Genomic DNA, 21,334 nt, shown 5'->3' with positions numbered 1-21,334 from the left:
TTTTGCACCATTTACAGACTGACTGATTGTAGCTTCATGGCAAAAGCTGCCTGAACTCACTGGCAGTGAGAAAGTTTCCACTATTTGCATTTGAATGATGAATCACTGGGATGCTGTGAACAGTCTTCCAAAAAATACCACCTGTTTTTTCAGCTATCCACTAATCTTCCAGATTTGAGCAGGAAGCAGAACAGCCCTACCTCATTTACCATCGCCCTGGCTGCATGGAAAACCATGTCACCATAGATCAAAATAACTCCTGCTCTCTTGGGAGCATTTTCTGAAGGGCTCTGCTCCCCACATGCCTCACTCCTAACAGCCCCATCACCGAGCAACACTCATTTCAACCAGGAAACCAACTCAGCTCAAGTTCCCCTGTAGTCCTCTACAAAAACAACCCATCAGCTGCTGGCTAACGAGCTCCTCAATTAAACACCTTGTATTTCCTTCACAGCCTCTTCTTCTCCTGCCCCTGGGCTTGACTGTTTCAGCCTCTGGTCCAGCCCATCCCCTCCTGCCCACCCAGCATCACCTCCTGCCCTGCTGTCCAAACAGGCACAGAAAACTTACCCCAGCCTCCCATAATACATTATTAAATCCTGTCTTATTTTTCTTCCCTAGGAGACTAAACATAGGCTCTTAGCTCAATATAAAACTAAGTACATGCTCAAAACAGATCAAACACAGTTTAATTGCAAGGAGTACCAGAAAAGGCACTCTGGCCATTTTAAGCCACACTAATAAGTTTTTCGTCCCAGTTTTTCAAGAGTTGCTTATTATGGAGATGAGCCCAACTGGAAAATCAAAATCAAGAATCCCTGAACTCTGCAGGAAGGATTATCTGAGTTTGGGGCCATATCTGCACTGAATGCAGCACAGCCAAATAACATTTTTCCATTACTTTTTATCACTATTGCTTCGTGTTCTCCCCCATGAGCACAAGGTCCCATCAGAATTTCTCCAGATGGCCCCCAGTCCCATAAATTGTTAGAAAACTGGACTTACATCAGTGGGATTACAGGAGAACAGACAAATGTGCACATGCTGATGGAAAGGGGACAACACAGCACTTTCAAACTGGAGAGTATTTTTCATTTATAAATAGTTTACATTTTTTGGATCCAGGGGCGGACAACCCGCTCAGTCTGTACTGAAACCAAAGAAATATCATGTGTGAGCACTAACCACAGCGTAGCAAAGATAATAAACAACAGACAGGCAGCCATACGCAATGAGACTGGTGGTTTTGGTAGGGGAGGCAAATTAAAAGGAGAAGAAACACCAAATCCAGCAGCATAATCACAGTTAAAGGACCTGCTAAATTCCACAGGGACCCTATTGTCCAAATCTGGCTGCAGGAGTAACCTCCAGCAGGGACTCAGCTCCCTGCACCCCACTGTACCAATGCTTTTAGGTCTCAGACCATCATCCTGGCACAAGGGAAGGCCAAACCGGGGTACCTGCAGAAAGGAGGGACAAAATGATGCTCAGGAGGTCACACCATAACACAACACAGAGTGGAACAAGTCCTGGGGCAATACTCTGGGTTAATGAGCACAAGCACAGTTCAAATTCTGATCCAAGGCAGACCTGGTGTGCTCCTCTAAATTTATACAGGAAATAACCACAAGAAACAGGAACCTAAAACACCCTGTGCACCTTGCAAACGGGTACCACGTTTGCAAATGTAATCTTATGGGGTATGAAAACAACAGCTTGCACTCAGCACCAGGCAAGCAAGGACTGCTACAGGCAAAGGTTTGCTGGGCTCTTTTGGAATTCCAGCCCCCTGGACTTCACCATGAGAACTGACCGAGCTGGGCTGCAAACCTCCTACACCAGCCTCTGCTGTCTCAGCAAATAAAGCTGAAATGAGCACCGACATCTGTATTATCCATGCTTTTACAAATGTTTTCGGTATTACGTTAAACAATATCCTTATATCCCACAGAAGAGACGAGTCTTAAAAGGAAGTGGGACAACTCTGCTTGCCAAGCTGAGAAACCTGGACTTGGAGCATCTCTATTGAAATCAGCCTGCCAAGACCAATTTGATATGTTTTATTACTGCAAGGAATTCCACAAATATGCTGGCAACTTTTGAGCATCAGTGCGGGTTCCTAGGTAGGAAAAAACCTCCTTAAAAATACGCATTTTCCAGATTTTGCAAACATTTACCAGATGTAAATCCATGGGGGTAATTCATCTGCCATGACAAGTGTGTAGATATCAAATCCAGCAGAAGAGGCTGAGCACCCACCTCTGTAGTGAGTGAAAGTCAACAGCCAGATATGCCTGGCTGAGCAAAGGTTTGTTTTCAATTATATTTCAAATTCTTCTAACAATAACTGTGTGGCGTCTGGCACCAACACATCTGAGCCTTTGAAGTGGTTCTTGACTTCAACCAGAAAAAGGGGGAGGGCAAAAAAGGGAATCAATCAGCAATTTCAGTCTGAGTCAGACCTCTTCTCTGAAGAGAAGATGTTAATACCAAAATCCCCCAGCCCCATGAAAACAACAACAAGAAAACTAGAACAAAACCCCTACTTGGGCCAAAATAGCAATAGGTCTGCTTTGGGGTTTCACCTTTAGAATCAAGGTTATGTGATACACAACACAGTGGTCTTGCCTCCCAATCCTCTTCCTGGTCACTCATGGTCATGCCTCTGATAAAGAGCTCATGGCAAGAGACATTCAGTGCATAAACCAAATGTTTGGAGCATCCACAACAGACCACGACAGCAACAAGGATGCTGCAGAGCACAAACTATGGGGTGCTGATGGCCACACAGCCAAATCACCTCAAGAAGAACATTCAGAGAAGAACATGTAGAGAAGAACATTCCCAGGAGCCTTAAGCAGGTTTGCAGTGCCTGCAGGTACAGGAGTTGCCACACACACCCTTACTTCCCTTTCTTTTAAGTCCACTTTGAAGCATCCAAACTGCTTTTCAGATTTAAATGACACCAAGATCACTGGGGAAGTCAGTGCAAGAACAGGGAAAACCTCAGTTTTAAAATCTATATCTTTTTTATCTGGTTTATTCAAATAAGCACAGCTGTGGTTTAAGAACGACAAGGTGGCAGACTGCAGCAGCTCTCAAGACTAGGAATGGTAGTTTTGGTCAGAATGATGCTAATTTAAAGAGGGATAAAAATGCCTTATTCATTTTTCCTAAGCTATGTCCAAGTCCTACCAACTCTTTGTTAGGTCAGGCAGTTTCTGGAAACATTTTCTGGCTCAAAATATTTGCAGAATTTCAAGAATTTGCTCCACAAATCTTGAGGCTGCTTTGTTCAGGAATGCTGACATGAGGGCAAAGGGAAACCAAAACTTTCCTTGAATGCTGCAGAAAACTTTAAACCCTGCCCAAGATGAAAAATGCAAGAGTCAAAACTCTGAAGGAAGTGTGGGTTTTCTGTTGCATTTCAAATATCACCCTGAACCCATTCTTCCAGGAGGGGAAGATGGCTGTGCCAGGACAGCAAGGCTGATGGCCTCCATGTGCTCCCCTCAAAGCAGGGCTGGAGTTAGGAATGAGTAAATAAAACAGGCTTCCAGATCAAGTTTTCTTGGCCTTTACAGAGATGATCATACTGTAAAAAAGCTCTGGACACAGTCTCTTCTCCCAGACAGGATCCAACCACATCCCAATGTCCCCCCACCACAAGCACCAAAGGACAAGCCACACTTGGACTTTTGCTTTCATGGCTCCTGGGACAGTACCTGACTTGTCCTCTGGAAATACCCATTGCATTCCACAAAACTGAGAAAACTAAATCTCTAGCTTATCCATAAAGCCTAATGTTTATAGGGTTACATTAGGTGAGATGGATCTTCACTGCTTTAATTACAGGGCTATTTTCAGGCTGAGGAGTCTTGCCAAAGCAAGGCCCAGCTCCTGCCTGCATCAGCTTGGCATTTATTCTTGCACTGCTTCCCAGCAAGTCCCCATAGACACCATAAGGTGAGGGCTGGAGAGATGATTTCAACTGAGGGAGACCAGTGTTGTGGGCTAAATGCAGAGCAAGGGTGGAAAACAACCACGGTGGCAGGCTGGGCATGGGTCAAAAAGCCACATACTGCCCCAAAACACCATCAGATATTACACACAGAGATGGTTCACCTTGGCTTGAAAGCCCTCAGTGGAAGTGGCCAGAGTGAATGGTGAAGGCCTGGAAGAGTGAGAGGTGCTGGAGGGCCTGGCTTGTCCCTGCCTCTGCCCCCATAGACCAGACCTAAACAGGCACCCTGCAACCCCCTCCCAACACCACGGGAGTGCCAAGAGAAGGACCAACTCTGCTCTTCCACATTTGGCACAGTCAGGTGCCTCCAAAGCCTCTCAAACAAGTCAAGAGGAATTCTGCATTTGAAACCTAAAAAGCAGGAAAACCATCAAAAGGCTTTTCAGTTATGACAGACCATAATCTCCCCAAAATATTTCAATGCACACTTTCAATTCACTCCCAATCCCAGCCATATGAGGGCTGTTGCTGCTGTTGTCTATCACACAGCCGTGTCCAGGAAACTGACTTCCCAGGGGACTGGAAATCTCCCTGCCACCAGCTGCCATCATCCCAGGGAGCCTGCAGGGATGGGATGGTAGCAGGTGCTGGTCCAAAGGGAGATCTGGGGAATGATGCACCCTGCAATGGCAAGAGAGACTGTTTATAACCAGCAGTCAGAATTACTCAGGAAACCATAGAGGAAGCAATTGCAACTTGTTGGACAGGGAAACTTCCTCATTTTGTTTCCAAATGCACAGACCTGTAAGTCTGTGCTGAGTTCCTCTTCTTTTAACCACGCATCTCACAAAAAAAAGTAACATTCATTAACACAGCCCCAAGTGTTCAGCTGCCACCTCATCCTCCCCCAAAAGGGTGGATTTGCGTTTTTTTGACTTGGAAAAAAACCAATCTGTGACAAACCTAAATGGCTTAATGGTGCACAGCCCCATTAATAATGCCTCACGCTGGCATTATGGCTGGCATTATGACTTGCACAAAGGGTGCTTCAAGCCCTGCCTTTCAGCTATTCCCAGCTGGAGAGAGAAGCAAACAAAGTAAACAGCAGGACACAGAGCCTGGGCAGCCTGAGCACACCATGCTTATCACACACAGAGGGATGCAGCACAGTCCCAGTGTCCCTGCAGCTGAAAGGACAGCTCAGGCTCTTGTGAAGCAGACCACAAAGTGGTAACACTTGAGACAAGTGCTGGGAACCACGAGAGAAAAACTGTAGCAAACAGCCCGGGCTGTGATTTGGCATCTCCCAAGGATGCTGCCCAGCTGCGTGGCTCTGCCTTCTGCCCACAGGGGCTGTAAATCCCAGACCTCTTGAGTGGCCACTGGGAAGGAGCCCCAGGCAGCAGTCTGAGGGATGCAGACACCCAGGGCCATTCCTTCTCATCCACAGCTGACGGCCCCATGCCCAGCAGGCTGTGAAGGCACTTTCTTCCTGGAAATTCTGCTTCAAGAGGAGCAGCAAGTCACCAAAACCAATGCCCAGCTGTGGCCATGGCAGTCACAAAGCCTGCTGCTTTGGCTGAGATGCTCCTCCACTGCACTGGTGACATCACTTTAGACACAGAGGAAACCATGCTGGTCCCCAAAGAGGCCAGGATTTGGGTGCTTTTTCCATGGCATTGATCCCCTGTTCACAGGAGCAATGCAAGGGGTAACCCAGCATGAAATCCTCTGCTCCTGGCTGTGGATATCACATAACACCAGCCAGACTCTGAACACCTCCTTCACCAAACTCATAACAGAGGTAAGCACAGCCCTGTCTCCCAGCTGGGAGTCTGTCACCCACTTCTCCTGCAAGGATGGTTAAACAGCACTGCTCTCTCCCACAGAGGTTCTTTGATTTCTCACACAGGGTAATCTCACACTGCTTCCCTTCCCTCAGTGGGGATACAGCCACTCTCCTCAGCCTGCTGCCTATGGGAGAGGCAGGCATTCCAAATTTGAGTTCATCCCTTAAAAGTTGGCCAACAGCATCAAAAGCTCTGGGGGAAGAGAACAGACACATGGACCATTGCACAGCCTCCTTTCTCAGGAAACCTGGGTAAACAGCAGTACCTGCCTCAGAGAGATTATTGCACCAGGGAGGAGCAAATCCAACTGTTTGAAGTAGACAGAGTAAGCCAAACACATCCTGTTAAATCTGTACAAGTTTCTGTCCCAGGAGATTAACCCAAAGACCAGTATGTGTCTCTGCTGGTAAGGTCAGCAAGGATGAAACCAGAGCTCCTGGAAGAGCTTCAGCTCACCAAGGACTCGGAAGCCAAGCAACTTCACTGGGGAGCTGGACTCAGCCTCACAGAGATCAACAGCAGGAAAAACTGAAAACTGCAGGAGCTGGAGGAATCCCACTGCATCCTTCTGGGACGGAGGGACAGGCTGCCAGCTCCTTATCCAGCAGGCAAAACAAGTGACAACTCTGGATAAAAGTGCTGAGAAATCAGGGTGAAGCCTCAGCTCTGCAGACCTCCTCTCAAACCAGAGAACTTCTTGTCCACACACAGAGCAAAGGTGGAGTCTGCCTAGGTACCCATTCTAATACCCATTCTAATTATTGTCTAACCTACTGTAACAGAAAAAGTTGATTTATCCACTCTTATGAACAGTCATTCAAACACCTTAATTTAATCAACCTTAACAGCTTTTAACAACCTTAAACAACCTTAAACCACCTCAATAACAAAGGTTGGAAAGTGGGAGAGGAGATACACAAGAGGTTTACAACCATGTCAATCAATAAAGATGGCACAACTCTCACAAATCCTTCCAATTCACAGAAGTTGAAAAAAAAAACACACTATCCTTTATTTATTGATTTATATGCAAAATGCATGCACTACTCCAAAAGAATCCAAAGGTTTTCAAAAGCCAGGAATTCTGACTTAGATTACTTGTTTAAGGAGGAAAAAGAATGAACAGAGTTGTTTATAGACCAACAGACAGGAACAGCACAAAAATACACTTAGCAAAGAAAAAGCACAAACTATTATGACACCTTTCAAAATAAAACATCACATGGTTTGTTTAAATCTCCTAAAACAGGAGAAGTCTCCCCATATTGCCAAAACAAATGAAATACTAGTGTGGATGTGACTCTGCTGCAGTTCAGGAGGGGACAAAGGTTTGCAGTGAGTTACATGGACAAACAGAGCATGGGATGCTCTCCTGGCTCCCAGCAAGGCCAGATCACAGGCAGCAAAACTTCCAGCACCAGCCAGCTGTCCTGTGTCACAGCACCTGGCATTTCTGCCCATGCCTCTGCCACCACCAGGCAGATGGGTGAGCAGTGAAGTAACTGGGCATGAGAGAAGCAGAACATCCAGGATCAATACACACCTCCTTACCCTGTGCAAATTACAGAGAGGCCATTGCCAACACAGGCCTTGGACACATCCCTGTCATACCCCTCCATTCTCTCATTCCCCTGAGGCTGCAAAGTCTCCTGAGAGAGGAAGAAATCCCATGGCTCCATGCAGCTTCCAGCTCCATCTCAAAGCAACCACCTTGTGATGGGAAACAGCCAAATTCGGGCTGCCTGCCCACAAATGGGCTGCTGCAGAAGAGCTCATCCCGTCCAGACTGCTGGAGGACATGTTTTAAACCTACGCTAAAGGACTGTTTCTGGTACTTTTCCACGACTCTGAAACCTGGGTGGATGGCAGAGCCACAGCAAAAAGGCAGCAAAGGGTGCCTGGGGCTGCTCCCCAGGCAGCAGCAGAGCTCCAGGCTTCCCCTGCACACAGCACAGCAAGGAGAGGCACCGGTGTTTGGACAACTGGAACACATTTAGGGGGCAATTTTTCACAGGGCCTCCAGCCAGGCCGTTTCCTACAATCGCTGTTTTATTACCCAGGACACAATCCATAGACCAGCAGCTCCCCTCCCCACAAAGTCTCCCACCACCCCACTCCTATATGGACATCACCCACATCACCACACCCCAGCGGAGCACCTACACACACAGGACACCTCCAACCATAAACACAACTACAAATCAACATCCACCAAACCTGTCACCTCCAACTGAATACTGACCAGCAATTCAGCCCCAGTCCCCACCTGCACTGGGGAGCAGCCCAGCACTGCCACACAGGCTGCACGTCCTGCCTTGCTGGACAGCCATCACTTCTTAGGGGTATTTTTTAGATGACAGGTAACATAGAAAACTTGTGTTTATATTGGCATGCAGCAGGCTAAAACACACTATAACTGAAGTTATAAAGCAGCCTGAACACCAGCTGGGCAAAGTGTATTTGGAATTTGCAGGTCAGTATTTTGGAGAGGCTTGTGAGTAGTTATCATTGATGGTAAACTCTCCAGAGCAGAGGAGCATTCACAGCATTGAAAGACAACAGGGTTCTGTCCTGGAAAGTGCCCATCCCAAAATCACAGGCTTTGGGCAACCAGAGGAACATGTAAGTGGTGAGGACAAATCCCTGTCCCTGTGTGTGTGGGCAAGTGGGAAGCAGCACTGCCCAGACTTGGCATTCTGAATTTCTCATTTCCTCCTTGCACCTGAGGGTTTGTCTGCCTTCCTATAGGGAGAAAAAAAACCTAAAAATTGGAGGAGGAGGTCTAGGAAAAGCATTTCAGTTCAAGATTCCACAGCCAAATTGCCACAGAACTCAGTAGGGTGTTTTCTCTAATCTGAAAGGATTTCTCTAAAAACAGGCACCTTCCAAGGGGAAACTTCTGCAATATGCAACCAAGTAAAGTTGAGTAGGATTAACAAGAATTATATTAAGACTGCACCTCTGCTATTTTCAAAAAGTAATGAGACTGCCCCAACAGGTCCAAAAAAAGACACCAAAGGAAAATTCACACAAGTTACTGCCTCATTATTAGCAGCAACAAACTCTGCCTCCCACCCTGGAAGGGAAAAAAAAAAAAAAAAACACAAAACCAAATTCTCTTGCACATAAAACTTATCTCCAGAGCAAAGCTTTAGGCAGATAATGCATTTTCAAATGCAACTTGTGTAGAACATTTTAAGAATCCATAGCTGTACATCAAATGGTTGAATTGTTAAGTCTCCTATATTTCTCCTCCTGAAATCCACGCAGAGCCACTGTGAGAAGCTACAAAACTGCCATGGCAGGTGCAAATTACCAACCATTTTGTCTGCACATCCAGCATGGTTAATAAAAGCTATGCAGATGGCTGCAGTTTGAAGCCTGTCCTTCAATTCTTACTCAAACTGAAAATGGAACCACGTGGAAGTGAACCATGCTCCTGGAATTGGATGTGACACGTCATCAGGTCTTGAGAGGTGTCCCCAAAATAGCAGGGCCTGCTTCTAGACATCTCCAAAATTATATGGTTGTGGCCTGAGAGACAACGTGCTGAAAACATAATGAGGGAGTGTAACATATTACATCTGTTGTGGTCCTGCTCTGAAGCCAGAGGCTGGGGCTGTAGGACTTGGGCTGCAGCACAGGACTTGGTTAACTATTAATGGATGACTCAGCTATAACAATAATAGGTATTTCATGTCTTGCACTAGCACAACGGCACCCTGGTCCTTGACTTAGGCCTCTATCCATGCTAGGAAACAAACAAAAAAAATATTGTAGTACATCATTTAATAGCTGGACGTACTAGGAAGCAGGTATTTTTCCAGGGTGTGCAGGAAGAAACCCTTTGTTTCTTCCAGCACACCCTGGAGCCTCACACTCTGCTTCTTTTTCCACATGCCACTAAAAACTAGCAAGGGAGAGCTGTCAGGGGATGCCCAGGTTTGCATGGAACCACGATCCAGACCAAGGTGCTTTATCTATTTACTGTTATTCACCAAAGCTAAATTCTATGTTAAATCGCTCCCCTCACCCTGCATGAGGTGCTAATTCCTGCCCAGCCCAGGTCCCGCAGAGCTGATCAACCTGAAGCCTGGATTTTCCACAGATGGTTCTCCCAAGCAACATTAGTCTAAATTATCTCTGCTGCTTTCATCCACATGACCCCATCCAGCTCCACACTGCAAGACAAGGGAGTCACACTGGGTGATTAGGTTAGCAGCACAAAATGATTGTGTTAAAAGCTGATGAGCTGAGCTAACTCAATCCAAGGTGTCTGGCAGGGCAGCCAACGAGATCAATTAAAAGCCCTGCAGCCCTAATTGAAGTTTCTGGGTGCGGCTAACATACCAGTCAGGGCCAATACACAAATCGGGGCCAATACACAAATCCTGAGCAGAGCTGGCTACTGAGGAACGAGAGCCATCATCCCAGTTTGCAGCCACTCAAACTTCAAGGCAAAACCTGAGTCCCTCTTGGATGGATCAAAGCGCTCAGAAGCCAAAGGCAGGAGCTGCTTGGGCATGCCCAGGGTGGCACTCAGCAATCCCCAGATGCCCTGCAGACCGGTGGGAGATGCTCGTGTATTCATGAGCCCAGGTGCAAGCACAGTCAGAAGGGCATTTCAGGGACAGTTCTTGGGGGATTTGCCTCAACATGAAACCACGTTGAGCCCAGCAGGCTCTTCTGAAGCTGCAGTCTGGGACCATCCTTCCAGTGCTCTCGGACTTCCTGCACCAGGTGAGGGCTCACACACCAAATAAAGCCCCACTTCCAAGTGCTCCTACATCTGCCTAAATCCCCATCAGAGACAGGACTCCAGCAGCAGCTTAAGCAGGGAAGTGAAATCTCACCCATGCTCGAGGAAGCGTTTAAGTACCTGAAGTGCTTTGTTGAAGTGTCTGGGGTCCCAAACGTATTAGTTTACCACCTTTAGCTTCTTGATGCCAGCAAGCAAATGGATAAGACAATCAACCTCACATTTGCTCCTTAAATTCCAAGTAGGAAATCCTGCAAAGCTCAGCCACCCCCAAATCTTACATCCAGAAGACTGTAGAGCACTTTGCACAAGCAAAGAAAAAAAATATTAAGCTGTACCTAACACATAATAGTTGATTTTTTCTGGAGAACACTTGATGGTGTGTTCGGTTGTTTTTTTTTTTTTTTTTTCCCTACTGCCTACTGAGACGCTGCTTCCCCTGTCCTGGGAATTTTCCCTCTGCAGCTCCTCCTCCCCCAGCTCCCAGACCATCCATTCTCCCCTTTTCAAACTGTACCCATTGTAAATGGCACTGAATATTAACACAGCCCATTGAGCACTTGCTTCTTTTGTATGGGACCCCTGCGTTTCAAATTGCAGTCACTGCAGAGAGGAAAAGTCTCAAAGTGATTAAATGCCGTGAAGTTTCTCAAAAGGAGAGAGGAATATGCAGAGGAGGTCCTAGAGCTTTTCACTAGAAGCCAGGGGTTTCTGCGAGTGCCAGAAGGGCTTCTTAAGAGTGGGGGTATTTTTTTCCTTTGTTATCAGTCTCGTATTTACTGTTAATCCTAGTCCGATGAGCCAATTTCTGCCCCGGCTGTGGCTCAGTGTGGGATGGAGATGAGAAACTCAGACAGCAGATGCAGAGGGCTTGCTATTAACTGCTGCCCTCCTGTAGGAACTGATAAATAAATACTGCGGCATGCTGAGGGTGGTCAGCGAATCCACCGACACATGTTCGCACAGGAAGGGTGGATTTACTTGCAAGCACATGTATTTATTTGTGCTTAAGCAGGAGGCCCGGAGAGGCACAGCTTTGCGGGGAGGGGCTCTGCTGTTACCCACCGGGGCCAAGCTCCAGCGCAAGAACTGCAATCCCGCAGGGTGCAGAGCCATCCCGGGGCTGGGGACTGTCCGGAGCAGGGCCACTGGCAAGGACAGTGCCCCAGGAAGCACCGGGGCTGTGTCACTGCAAGCCACGCAGGAGTTCTTCCACAAGCACCGCCAGCTCCCAGCACTGTCCCACCTGAGCAGGAAAAGCTCCTTGGAGCACCACCCAGCAGGGAGCCCAAAGAGGACGTCTTTGGGTTTCCACTGTTGCCCCAGGAGGAGGGAGAGGGACCAGCCACCTGCACCAAGCCACATCCCTTTCCCAAGCCATCCTTCCAGGCGCTGCAGCCCCCCCGGGCAGCCGGCACACGCTGAGAGCTCCACAGCTGCGCGGGGCCAGGAGCCCAGGGTGACCATTACTTAATCTTTGTTCCATTATTTCAGCAGGCCTGGAAGCAGGACATGCGGGAGAGGTACTGCCAGCAGCACTCCCCCCTCCCAGCACTGTCAGCAGGAGAGGCCCCCACACCACCTCCTCCTCCAGCATCTGCAGGAGCAGACTTACTCCAGAGCCCGAGAGCAAGTAATGCCCTGCTCCCAAAAAATCCCATGCAACCAGCATCAGCCCCTTACCAAGCAAGCAAATAAGCTACCCTAACACGTGAAAGCAAAGCTACAGAACCTGACACATGAAAACCCCAGTTTAGCAAGAAATTTATAGGTAATTTTGAGCACAAGCATTAAGTTTTATTGAATAAAAATCTTTGTGTGTATGCACTTGAGCCCAGAGACTGCTCCTGACTCCTAGTTCAAATGCACTTCCAGACCCTGAAACCACTGGCAGGCACCCACAGGACTTTAAAAAGCATTCAGACACTTTGCCCTGGTCCCTCCGGAGAGCAGCAGCATCGTGCAAAGAGCCAACAAACACGCAGCTGGTGCCTCGGGGCAACTTATCCATATAGACAAACCCTGGAGCCTTCCTGGGAAACAGAGAGCAGCTCTTAGCACAGCTCTCCTGGGTACGTGGGGATGCTGCCTTTTCCCAGACATGCCAGGCACATGCACACTGACCCAGAGACAGAAGGGTCCATGCACAGATGGTCTATATCCCCTAAAATATCCCCTAGTCACTTGGATCAAAAATGCACAATACTTCTGTTTAAAATAAAAACTTTATTTGCTGCAGAGCATGCTAGCAATGAATTAACTATCCAACCATAGCCTCACTATGTCCCTAAATCTTCTCACCAAAAGCTGTACCTAAAATACTGTTGCTTTATCACTAAACAGAAAAGGAGAAAACCCTCAGTCATACATGATGCCTAAAGGAAACATCTCTTCTGTCACTCCTCAAAAATCAACAGGCATGGAGAGACAGAAGCAGAGGATGTGCCACATCACCAATACTGCTGAAACCCTGGCTTTTTTGGGGCATGAAGCATTCTGTACTTAAGCTTAGCCCCAAACTTTATGCCACATGTAACATTCTACTGTAAAAACAAACTTCAGACTTAAATACCAGAAGACACGAAGCACCTCCAAAGGGAGGCGCTGCAAAGGAGCTCTGTGCGCCCTTCCCAGGACCAGGAACCCTTCCCAGCTGCAGCCGGGTGCTGGTGCGAGGACGGGATGGGTCATGGCAGTGTTGCAACGTGCCCTGTGCAGCAAGTCAAGAACACTTATATAACTGGTACACAGTGCTGAGCTGCCTGTTGCTTTTAAAACAAACAAACAACAACAACAAAAAAAAAAAACCCTGAAAAACATCCATGCTCCACTACATTAAATGTGAGCGACTACAGCCCCTCTGCGTATCAGCTATTCCTTCTGAAAGCTTGGGAGAAAAATTACAACTCGGAGCTCTGCTGCCAGCAGAGAAATAACAATAGTTTCAAAAAGCCCCAGTGATTTCCTCGGTACTGATAGTCCTGTTGACAAAACAAGCGGCGTGATTAAGTCTGTTCCAGAACCCTCCCCGGCTGTCGAGCCGCATTTCCAAGCCGACAAACAAAAGCTTTATCTCCAACACACTGAAAACCGACTCCAAGCACTGCCTCAGCATTGTGGCACTCGTTAGGAAAAGAGATAAACTGCTAAGGAGGGATTGTTCAATAGAGCCTTAATGAAGTTAAAGCACAGGCACCAGAGTCATTGGAAACTGGATTTTATCTCGTCTCCTATTAGAGATCGAACATGCCCAAGCTTATCACCCCGGGGAGCAAACACCTCCGGCGGGACACAGCCCGCCCAGCAGGGATGGAGATGAGGGATGCACAGCTCCAGCATCGCCTGGCTCTGCCCAGTTTATGGCTGGAGAACCCGCACCCCCTGGGCTGCACTCCCGCATCAGCCATGGACCACTGCAGACCTTCACTTTTGCCTTCTTTTTCATAAAAAGGGCACATTAAAAAAAAAAAAAAATCTAAAATCCAAAAAGAAACAGAGATACTTGCACAGAGGTCACTTTTCGCTAGCAGATGGTGCTTTTATAGAGAACATTAAACCAGTAAATTAGTGAGTTATCAACCCTCTGCACAAAAAATGAACATTACGATCCCACTAAGCCTGAAAAGCATGCTTCATTCTCGTGCTTCTAAACTGAAAGAGGCAATTTTAAATACTTTTTAGTAGTTAGAAACAGTATTACTCTAAAACCAGAATTACTTGCAATAGCTTCAACGTCTTCTTTTTACACTAGCTACGGAGAGGAAAAAAACCTTAATGTTGCATTTTCAGATACAAAAGCCATCATTTAACCAACTCCTGGTTAGTTTGTAATATACAAAGTTACAAACCGCATTCTAAAATATCAACAGCCCACGGGTCTATAGCAGATTTATACATGCTCTTACTTCAACAATAAAATTTGAACTGAATACAAGACACTCCAAAACCTGCTCCACTTGAAAAAGACACTCCTGGGTATTAGCACTCCGGATTAAAAAAAAAAAAAAAAATAAGAAAAATAAATTTGTTCTGTCTGAGTTATTAACGCACTTCCTTGCCCAAACAGAGATAAACTGTCCTATTTTAAGAGGTGCATGGGAGTGCTGGAATTATTAAAAGCTTGCTCTGAAAGGTGAGGGAAAGATCCTTCAGAGCAACAGGTGAATGGGATGAGTCAGGGCTTTAATGCAGAGACCACGCGTTCCTCTCAATACGAGACATGATAATTTAATGTAAAACAAGGCATTTCTGCAGCTAAAAGTGAATACCACCAGGAGAACCCGACAAACCTCTAATAATTCTTTTCAACAAGGAGCTGGATGATCTCCAGCAACACTTCAGTGACTGTCCTCTCTCCTGGCAGGGCTGAATAGTATCTATTACAACCAGGGGTTTTAGAGATTCGATAATTTATGAATCTGTTCAAACAGCAGAAAGGCCCCGCAACAGAAGTGCTGCTTCCCTCTCCTTTTCTGGATACTGATTTCCCGAAGCTAACTAACAGTTCAGGGCACTTGTTTTTACAAGTTTGTGAGCGCACAGGCATACTCTGGTCTTCCTGGACTGTTAAACGACTCGAACTGTCAATGCCAAGCACACAGTTCCCCCGAATCTCCTGAGCATCAAGTGTCTGATGTTTTATTTCAGCTTCCACGAGCCCAGAGCAGCGGTCACACAACGAGAGCACTTCCCGGGAAATGACAGTGACACCGTCCTGCGCTTGGACACGAACCTGAGCGCTTTAAAACACCCTTCCAGGGATAAAAAACATCGCACGGCGCTGCAGCAGCCACCAGGTGCGGGGCTCTAAGCTCAGCTGCCCCCCAGGACATTCGGCACACCGCAGCTCAATAACTTCGCTACACACGCAAGCACGGAGGGAGCGCAGCCAGCTGCGCCGCCTTGACTGGAAAACACCTGGATTTCACCGAAACTCCCCAGGAGCCCTCGACTCCCTTTCGATCGCCCGAATTTCACAGCCTAAAAAGTTGGCAGCATCAAAAGCCAGAAGAGCGGCCGCGGCGCTGGGGTCCGGATTCGGGCACCCGGGCGCGGCCCGGGACGGCGCGGACGGACGGACAGATGGATGGATGGATGGACGATGCCCTAATAAGGATTCGGAAGCCCAAGCTGGCCATTATCTCCAGCAGATCCCATCGCTAAGAGACCAAACCCGCTCCCGGCTCCCTTTCCTCCCGGAGGCCAATCCCGAATGGGACCGAGACACGGGGAGCCCCGAGCCCCAGCTGTTCACCCGGGACCAGCATCGCGCCCGCCGCCTCCACGTCCCCCATCCCCGCGCCCGGTGGGTGCCAGAGGGGACACGGGATCACGGGACCAGCTCCGCACCGCGCAGCCCAGCGCCTGCTCCACTTCAATAAACAAACCGGACTTTCGCGGGGGTTTTTGTTTAAAGTTCTCCCGCCCTTGACAACACGCCAAAGAGCGGTGCTCTGGCTGCCCGAACCCCCCCGCCTCGCCCCCGGCCCGTCCCCGCGGAGCCCCCCCGGTACTCACACGTGCCGCGGCCAGCGGGGCAGGTCCCGGGGCAGGGCGGGCAGCGCCAGCCCGCCGCAGCTCAGCGCGTCCCCGCCGCAGGCGCAGCCCGCGGGGCAGCCGGCGGCGGCCGAGCGCAGCAGCCCCAGCAGCAGCAGCGCCGCCGCCGCCCGTGACGGCAGCGCCATTTTGTATCCGGCACCGGGGAACGTCCGCGGCGGGAGGAGGCGGCAGGAGCGCTCACGCCGCGGGCGCTCAGCGCCGCTCCGCCGCCCGCAGCATCGCCTCGGCCGCCGGCCCCGCGGGGCGCTACGGCACCGGCATCCACCGGGCACTGCCGGGCGGGTCGAGTCGGCGTCCCCGCCGCGGGAAGCGCCTCCCGCCGCTGCTCCCGCTGCCGCTCCGCGCCGCACGGCTCGGGCTCGGCGGGCGCCGGCCGGTCCCGGTGCGCTGCCGCGGGGTCGGAGCCGCCGCCGCTGCCGCCCGGCCCGAGCGCCGCTCGCCGCGGACCCACGTTGGCGACACCGCAACATGTAGCCGCGCCGCCCCCCGCGCGCCCGCCCATTGGCTGCCGGGCGGCCCCCGCCGCGCCGCCATTGGCCGGGAGCCCCCCCGGCCGCGGCGCCGCGCCGCCCCATTGGTGCATGCGGCCCGTCAATCACGGGCGCCGGGCCCGCCCCCCTTTCCCACTCCAGGTGTGAACGCGGGCGGCCGCGCCCCCCCCTCTTAAAGGGGCCGCGCCCGGCGCTCGGCCCGCGCTCCCAAACCCTCCCTCCCCTAAATCCCGGCAATCTGCGGGAACACCGGGGCCTGCGGGCATCCCTGCACCCCGGGTTGTCCTTCTCCGGACGCCACGAAGCGGCCGTGGGGCTGCACTCCGCAGGGACACGCGTGTCCCGCCACGACCCCGTGGCAGGAGTGGCTCAGTTCCTGGATCAGTTCTCGACGCGTGCTCCAGAGCGCACCTGAGCGCAGGCGGCACGTCCCAGATGTGCCCTTGCGTGGGGAAGCCCAGCACAGGACAGACGTGTAGGGCGCCCAGCCCGCAGCGGGTCGGAGCGGGACTCGCCGGGGAGCTGCACCCGGAGCACCACGGGCACAGCTCATTCTGGAGCATCCATGAGCTCCGAGGACTGCACCGAGAGGCTGCTCCCGAGCTCAGTGGAGAGCATCCAACCCGCTTTGGTCAAGTTTGGATGTGGCCCAACACAGCATTCAGGGAAGGAAGCGCTTGGAGCGTTCAGCGCACCCACGGCGGGCCGGCGTGTGATTTAACCCCTTACAGCAGCATTTACGTGGGGAGAAGGGGATTTTTTAGGGAGAGAAACGCATATCGCAGGGCAATCCTGCTTCCGCTACCTTTGATTAAATTTGCAACCTTCCTCCTGCCGTATTTCCTTCCTGTAACAGAACGGGGCATTGCACTGCGGGATGCTCCAATCATGCTGCTCATCGTATGCACCTCTTCCCAAAAAACAGGCTGCACAAGGGCAAGGGCATTTCAGGCTGTTCAGAGTGGGACTAAGCTGTACAAACTCATGAAAGGCATCACAGCTGGATTGGTGTCACCTAGAGAATAGGTTCAGCTGAACAAAATAAACAGGTATGATGCTGAATTTGCTGGTAAGCCCAACCAAAGAAACAGCATTTGGCCCACAGGTTGTGAAAGTCACATGTCAAAGCCTCGGTGTCTCTTCCCCATGCAGGACATGGAGTTTTGGCAGCCTCACGAGTCTCACGAGGAGGATGAAGGCACGTCTGCTCTCCATACCCTGAGTAAGAATCAGCAGCAAGAAACACTGGAGCATTATCAGCAACTGACAGAAGAGGTGACGAGCAGAGCCAGCCTTTAGACTGATGAGCAATTCGGCTTTTCAATGCCTGGGCCTCAGCATTCCTGCCTGTAGTGCCAAAACTGGGCAAAAAATCTTGCAAGGTCATTCTCGACCATCAGCAATCAGTGATCACGGTGATGAAATGCTGCCTTGATTATGTGAGGGAAGGTGTGAGAGGAGACACATTTTTGGGAAACTATCAGTCTGGGCAAGGACTTTCTCACCCCCTGCCTATTCTCCTTTTCTTCTAGATGTCTTACAAATCGGTCAGTGGAACCATGAATTGTATTTGACACAATGAGCAGGGATTTTTTAGCTTCTCAGCCAGCTGCCCCACACAGACAGCGGTCAAGTCTTCTGCTGGACCCAAAAGCACTTTTATGGAGAGGATTTCTCCTGCTCAGTAGGGATGGTATCATAGAAATAAAGAGACTTTTGCTTCTTTTAAAGTGTTTTCAGATTTGACAACCAGGTTTTTCAATTAACTTCAAAAATTCATGTCAATATTTTTCAATATTAGGGCAAGAGGGTAAGTATGGAGTTTCCCATGGGGAGAGAGAGAGAGAGATCTAAAAGCTTTAGATAACCTTAATAAAACAGAAAGCTAGAAGCATCTCTGCTAGAACCTGGGTCCAATCACCTCAGCTTGCACAAAATATCCTTGCACAGAGAATAAGGGCAGCTGGAAGGAAATGAGACTCTTCTTAGTTGTGTTCTCCCTCATCCCCAAGTCAGTGCCTGTGCTGGAGTCTGTGTGCAGCATGGAGGATGTTTCTTCCTCAAACCTCATTAAATCTAATTAAATAGCTTATAAAAGTATTTATGAAAACAAATTTTAAAATGGCAAAGGCATGCCAACACGGAAGATACTTCTAATTCTGCCGGTGTCTTTTTGTGGATTTGGAGTTGGTTCAGAAGTGCACACTTGGAAGGTAATTGCTGACAGCATGCAGAATCCATCAAGCTATAATTAACACTCTACTATTATTCTAATTGCCTCACTCAAGCTTCTGTGTTTTTTAATTGTAGAGCAATTTGCCAATAGAGAATTTAATTGCAATACATATTTTATACATTTTGGGACAAAGTACCATTATTTCCACTTCAGCAGAAATGTTCCTCAGTTTTTAATAGCTTGCTTTATTCCTTTCTGGGATTTTTCAGAGGGTTTTTTTTTCCCTATACAGGAATTTGATTGCAACCTCTTGTGAAATTAGCAATGATATAATATCCAGGAGTGCCTGGAGGCTTCAGTTTGGATCATGACTCTATTAAGGTAGGAACTGTACATACATGTATCAGACACAGCCCTGAGGAGCTTGAAATCTAAACAGAGAAGACAAACTGAGGTGAGAACAGAAGCATTATCCTGCTTTACAGCTGGGGAAGCAGCCCCAGATGATTCACCTTAGGTGACCCCACACTCCTGGGGCACAGCCAGGAACTCACACGAGCCCCAGGCTCAGGGCACCCTTCATCTTCAACGTGAGCTGAGCTTCTGTCTCCTGGTTCCTGCAAAAGTATCTCTCTCTGGTTTGATTTGCAAGCTAGGCCTTCCAATTAACTTCTAACCACCCAGGATCTACAGTTGCTTTTCACAGAGGCTTTGGCTTTCAGAGCAAGACCCAGCGTTGAGGAGGAGCCCTGCTGATCTGCAGAGCACCCCAGAGGTGTCACACTGGATGGACAACAATGCCAATGCTGTCAGGCTTTGGGAGGGATGTGTTTGATTTCTCCTGGGGCAGGCTGGAGGTTGGAGGCAGCAAAATAGAAAAGGATGGACCTTTGCTCTTTTTGACCATCCTTGCATCTGACATTTTTCATTCACTCCTCTATTCACTTCTATTTGCAGGGCTACAAATCCATCTGTAACAACATTTGTCTTCTGATAACTTTCATGATGGCTTTTACACCCAACACCAATGGGGTTGAGGTTTGCAAAATGACTGCTGCCATGGCTACAATCCCTTGTACTGTCAGCCTGGCTGCACTGAGGTTTCAATCAATATTATCATGATGCCAAATGCATAAAAAGTTTTCAGCAGGTGTGGCAGAGTCACAGTCATTATTCAGCACAGCAACAGTCACAATAATACATCACTTTGGTATTAGCTGCTCATTATTTGGCTCCTGCCATCCCAGTTGCAAGAGATGGCTTCTCTGGTGGAACCAGATCAACCACAGCATCAGCATTCCAGAGGTTTATTAGTTGTTCTGGTTACACCAGACCTGCAAGGACAATTTTATGGCTTGTTGCCACCCAAAGCTGGTGTCTTGTCTCTCTTGGATGCCAACCCCTCTCCTCACAGCTTGTTTTGTTGGTACAACCTGCAAGATGCATGACGTGATCCACAAGTGCCTGGAAGCAATGACTGGTGATAACATCACTTCTCAGTGCTTAAATGGGTGAAGCCAATTCAGCTTAGCAGGAGGCAGCATGTGACAGTGAGAATTAAAGGAAGAGATGATCAAGTCAAGCTTCAGTATAGGGTCACTAACAGTGCTGACATGAAAGTTTACCTTGGCCTCAAACTCTGAAATTTACCTTGCAATGACACAGAAACCTTTTCTTCTCTTGAAATTAGAGGCTGGTGCTTGAACTCTGGTCCTCCAGGAACATAAGGTCTTTGATCAAGACTAGATCATGCTTCGTTAATGTGAAAGTTCACTCAAGTAGCTGCTGTCATTTCATTTTTCACAGGCAATGAGATAAATTGCTTTCTCAGCCCAGGACTGACACAGGCAGTTAGTAAAAAAAGGTGCAAATAAGTAGATCCAATTAACTACATCCAAGTTCTGTCACAACTTTGCCATCTCCGATGGTTTTTTATCCCACACTGAAGGACTTCTCCTAAAACTGTTGTATAAATGTATGAGTATTTATCTCATATTTCTAAAGGCAGACTATCAAAATAGCACAAGAGCAGTTTCTTGTCAAGACAAAAGGGAGAGAGAAAGAGACAGCACTAGAATATTGCCTGCCATTTGGATGGGCAAAATATATAATAAGAGTGAGGGTTTGAATGTAAACCTGTAGTACTCAAACCTGGAGATTACACTCAATTGTTTAAAAGCTTTGCTGTTTTTTTTTTTTGTAGACAAGGCAATGGACTGACTCCAAGTGCAGGAAGAAAGCTGGTAAACCTGAACACTGTCTGCTTGGATCACACATTTCAGCATAACATTACACTAATCATGCTTGAACTCCAAAACCCAGAGGTTTCCCTGAGCCCAGGGAAAGATTTGGCCCCATTGTGAGCCTGGCAGGTTTTGGGCTTTGCTCTTCAGATCTGGACTTGGACTCAGATCTGTGCCAAGCCTCCAACAGCAAGAGCAGAGCTGTTCCCAGCAGTAACTAGTGCTAGCAGTGTTTATGCTATGAGGAGCTCTATTAACTGGCATAATAACCATAATTACACGGTGCAACTTC

At 48.7% G+C, this 21,334-nt stretch overlaps 1 protein-coding gene across 1 annotated transcript in view; it reads right to left on the bottom strand.

The window, feature by feature from the left end:
- Positions 1–16,715, bottom strand: part of LRIG1 (leucine rich repeats and immunoglobulin like domains 1) — an 88,806-nt gene extending 72,091 nt beyond the window's left edge. The window contains 2 exon segments of the mRNA XM_053989679.1: positions 16,091–16,563; positions 16,566–16,715. Of these exon segments, the coding sequence (XP_053845654.1) occupies positions 16,091–16,563; positions 16,566–16,715 (623 nt within the window).
- Positions 16,716–21,334: the final 4,619 nt, after the last annotated feature.

Source organism: Vidua macroura, chromosome 13 (assembly GCF_024509145.1).
Source record: "Vidua macroura isolate BioBank_ID:100142 chromosome 13, ASM2450914v1, whole genome shotgun sequence".
Classification (NCBI taxonomy): Eukaryota; Metazoa; Chordata; class Aves; order Passeriformes; family Viduidae; genus Vidua; species Vidua macroura.
The sequence above is the reverse complement of the archived record's forward strand: the minus strand, read 5'-3'. Positions and strand labels throughout refer to the sequence as shown.